At 40.3% G+C, this 4,746-nt stretch overlaps 1 protein-coding gene across 1 annotated transcript; it reads left to right on the forward strand.

The window, feature by feature from the left end:
• The first annotated feature begins 431 nt into the window (after positions 1–431).
• Positions 432–875, forward strand: LOC124620311. The gene has a single exon (XM_047146983.1). The coding sequence runs from the start codon at positions 432–434 to the stop codon at positions 873–875; it is 444 nt and encodes a 147-aa protein (XP_047002939.1).
• The last annotated feature ends 3,871 nt before the right edge of the window (positions 876–4,746 follow it).

The following is a 4,746-nucleotide window of genomic DNA, read 5'->3' on the forward strand; positions in this document are numbered from 1 at the left end:
GTTAGGATCATAAGAGTTTTACAGTTTTCTTTTAGTACACCTCTCATCTAATTGATGTAGTACTTTAGGAGCACAGATTTCAACTTTTCTGAATGACAGCAGTGACAGCCCATTGGTACTTGGAAGTTATAAAGTTGCACTTGACACAGCAAGAGCTGAAAAATTATTTTCTAATGCCGAGTTGATAAAAGAATGCATAAATGATGTTGCAGATGTTTTGCATCCACTGAATGCAAATTGGTTTAGAATAATCAGTCCTTCTTGGCATGGGAGAGCAGTACATGCCAGAGAAGTATGTGAGGTTAGTGAAGGAAAAGTACAGAGGAGCAATGATGCAGGTGAAAAGTAGTGTGGGCATGACAAAGGAGTTTCCAGTAAAAGTAAGGTAACATCAATGATCTGTGCCTAGTCCCTATCTCTTTGATCTGATTATGGATGTGCTGGTGAAAGAAGTGAAGAAGGAGGTGCCATGGAACATGATGTTTGCGGATGATGTGGTTCTTTGTGAGCAGAGCATTGACAGACTTGAGGAAATGCTGGAGGATTGGAGGAAGGCACCAGAAGAAAGAGGGATGAAAATCAGCAGGACAAAGTCAGAATATTTAGCACTGAAGGACGTCCAGATGAGGTCTTGCAAGATCCAGGATGATGAGCTGAAATCGGTCTGCAAATTTAAATACCTGGGGTTGTACATACAGAGCAATAGAGGACTAGAAAGCAAGATACAACACCAAATAAAATGTGGTTGGAACAACTGGAGGAAAATAAGTGGAGTGTTGTGTGACAAGAAGGTGAGCATTGGGTTGAAAGGGAAAGTGTACAAGTCGGTGGTAAGGCCTCCTATGATATACGGGCAGAGACATGGCCAATCATAGTAGCCCAGGAAAGGAAGATGGAAGTGGTGGAAATGAAGATGCTGAGGTGGATGTGTGGGCTAACAAGGAAGAACAGGATTAGAAATGAATTTGTTAGAGGAGCTGTGAAAGTGGACCCATGAGGAAAAAGATACAAGAGAGCAGACTAATGAGGTACAGACACTTACAGAGAAAAGGGGAAGAGTATATCAGAAACATAGTTCAAGATATAAAGATTGAAGGAGCAAGAAGGAGAGGAAGACTGAAGATGAGGTGGAAGGATAAGATATCCGGGGACCTAAGGGGGAAAGGATGGAAGAAGGAAGAGGCAATGGATAGAGTACTATGCGGGAGAAGGATCCAGAAGACCAACGCCAACCCTATGTGACGTGGGACAAGGTGACAGTAAAGAAGAAGAAGAAGAAGAAGAAGAAGAAGAAGAAGAAGAAGAGAATGTACGACATCTTTAGGTCTGCAATAAAATTCCTCCATGCATCTGAAGTCTTGTCCTTCATGACATTAGATCCACATTCCAACATTCAGGTTGCTACAATCATGGGTTGTATAAGCAACCAGTTTATCAAAATTACTACACAGTTAAGACTAGTCAGTTGCTTCAGAGTATCATCAAAGCTGTCAAACAATTTGCAATGTTTTTTGTAGCTGTGACTTATAATATAGTGTAAAAATATTAAATAAAACATTTTCTGAATCCAGCAGGTAACAGCAAGAGCATGTGGGTTTCCTTGAACACACATCTGTTGAAATCTTACTGGAGCGAGTACACTGACAGAGGCATTTTATTATGTAATATTTTGAAAATTAGAAAGTTTCTCTATCATGCCATTTGTTAATACCAAAAGACTGACTTAACAGTAACACACCAGGTTACCAAAATGCACTTTAGTGTAAGTAGATGACAATGCAGAAAGGATGGCATCATGCATATCTTCATGACTAGTAGTTCAGCTCTTGAAGTATCTTCCATACAAGGACACTATTGAAGTTGTTCAATATATCAAAGATGTCATTGTCTCCAGACCTCCAAATGATAAATCAATATTACAATAGAGGAGAATACTATAAAAGAGATCATTGGAAACATTCAACTAATCTAGTTAGTGACAACAGACTGTTACTTTCAGAAAATGTTTCATTACGGCAATAAAATCTTTCTTTGAGCTTGTTGAAAGCCAAAAGTACCATGAACGCCAATTTTAGATGAAGTTACATGCTAAATCAACATTACATGTCATCAAAATCAGGAAATAATGTTTATAATAATTCTATGCTGTTTGGTTTAAGTATCTTACCACATAGCATAAGGAGATGCACTCCGTTCCTACTTGACACCTCAACATTAGCAACATATATCCTATTCTTGTATCATTCTGCTACATCAATTGCTCAGCTACCACACACAAATGCTACAGGCGGCATGTACCATGACACTGTTATGCCTGTCCTTTCGGGCTATTCAAATAATTTGGTCAATGCTGTTCATGAGATACCTACAATTGATACTGCCACAAAGATCTCAGTACGGAAGTATGATACAGAAATACTGACCACTAATTTCTATCCAGAGCATACACATCTGCCCAACACCATGTGGTGCATCTCTTCTATACACTTCAGTCATGGTTCAATCCAGGAACTGCCACAACATGAGGTCCAAATGATTGGAAAAGAGCACAAGTAGTTCCAGTTTTCAAAAAGGGTCGTCGAGCAGATGCGCAAAAATATAAGCCTATATCTCTGACATCGACCTGTTGTAGAATTTTAGAACATGTTTTTTGCTCTGGTGTGTCATTTCTGGAAACCCAGAATCTACTCTGTAGGAATCAACATGGATTCCGGAAACAGCGATCATGTGAGACACAACTCGCTTCATTTGTTCATGACACCCAGAAAATATTAAATACAGGCTCCCAGGTAGATGCCATTTTCCATGACTTCAGACTGGTCATATACAGGCTCCCAGGTAGATGCAATTTTCCTTGACTTCTGGAAGGCATTCGATACAGTTCCACAGCGTCGCCTGATAAACAAAGTAAGAGCCTATGGAATATCAGACCAGGTGTGTGGCTGGATTGAAGAGTTTTTATCAAACAGGACACAGCATGTTGATCTCAATGGAGAGACATCTACAGACAGTAAAGTACCCTCTGGTGTACCACAGGGGAGTGTTATGGGACCACTGCTTTTCACAATATATATAAATGACCTAGTAGATAGTGTCGGAAGTTCCATGCGGCTTTTCGCGGATAATGCTGTAGTATACAGAGAAGTTGCAGCATTAGAAAATTGTAGCGAAATGCAGGAAGATCTGCAGCGGATAGGCACTTGGTGCAGGGAGTGGCAACTGACCCTTAACACAGACAAATGTAATGTATTGTGAATACATAGAAAGGAAGATCCTTTATTGTATAATTATATGATAGCGGGACAAATACTGGTAGCAGTTACTTCTGTAAAATATCTGGGAGTATGCACATGGAACAGTTTGAAGTGGAATGATCATATAAAACTAATTGCTGGTAAGGTGGGTGCCAGGTTGAGATTCATTGGGAGAGTCCTTAGGAAATGTAGTCCATCAACAAAGGAGGTGGCTATTAAAACACTCGTTCGACCTATACTTGATTATTGCTCATCAGTGTGGATACGTACCAGGTCGGGTTGACAGAGGAGATAGAGAAGATCCAACAAAGAGTGGCGCATTTTGTCACAGGATTATTTGGTAAGTGTGATAGCATTACGGAGATGTTTAACAAACTGAAGTGGCAGACTTTGCAAGAGAGGCGCTCTGCATCGTGGTGTAGCTTGCTGTCCAGGTTTTGTGAGGGTGCATTTCTGGATGAGGTATCGAATATATTGCTTCCCCCTACTTAGACATCCTGAGAAGATCACAAATGTAAAATTAGAGAGATTCGAGTGCACATGGAGGCTTTCTGGCTGTCATTCTTCTTGCGAACCGTACATGACTGGAACGGGAAAGGGAGGTAATGACAGTGGCATGTAAAGTGCCCTCCGCCACACACCGTTGGGTGGCTTGCAGAGTATAAATGTAGATGTAGATGTAGGTCATGGTACATTACCTGATCTGGTTGGTTACATACACAAATCTGGATGTTTTGCCATCACATTTTGATTTTACGAGTTGAATGACTCACCTCCATTCTGATGTTGGTTTAGATCAGACAACAACCTCACTTCAGCAGAATTCCATACACACTATGTCTGAATATTACATTGGCCCCAGTAGCAGAGAGGAGGTGATCCACTTCACAATACAAAGAAAGGGAATCTGGCAATCTCTCACTACTCCTGTGGAGACACTGTCAATACTAACATTGTTCAGGATGCATACTCTTGCTTTACAAGTTCGTGAATCATCTCAATTATGAACCCTGAATCAATGCCAGGATTAACTCCTGTCTCAAATATTGATTTTGTATGTACAAAATGTTTCCAATGTCTGGCACGAGGGGACTGTGGCAGAAGCCAGACATTTTCTGCATGTGAGATAAACACCTGTTGTAAAATTTGAAGAGCTTTACTGTTGGTGTTTAATGAAATAAATCTGATACAAAATTCTTTTATATCTGAAAAATATTGAATACTGAAATGATATTGACCAATGGATAGCCATCTGACACATGTAAGTCTTCTACTAGAATACTGACAGTGCTCTGCTATGAAGTGCTGTGCCGCGAATGAATATATTGGCACAGTCCAGTAAAAATTCATACATCTTCCCTGGCAACTCAGGAAGCAGAGGAAAGCAGGCCAAGCTGCAGTAATAGAGTGGAGTTTCGATTTTGGGAGATGGTCGATATTGTAATTATGTCCAGATTATGGAACAGATTGCTGCATACCATATGAGCTGGGC

Source organism: Schistocerca americana, chromosome 6 (assembly GCF_021461395.2).
Source record: "Schistocerca americana isolate TAMUIC-IGC-003095 chromosome 6, iqSchAmer2.1, whole genome shotgun sequence".
Lineage (NCBI taxonomy): Eukaryota > Metazoa > Arthropoda > Insecta > Orthoptera > Acrididae > Schistocerca > Schistocerca americana.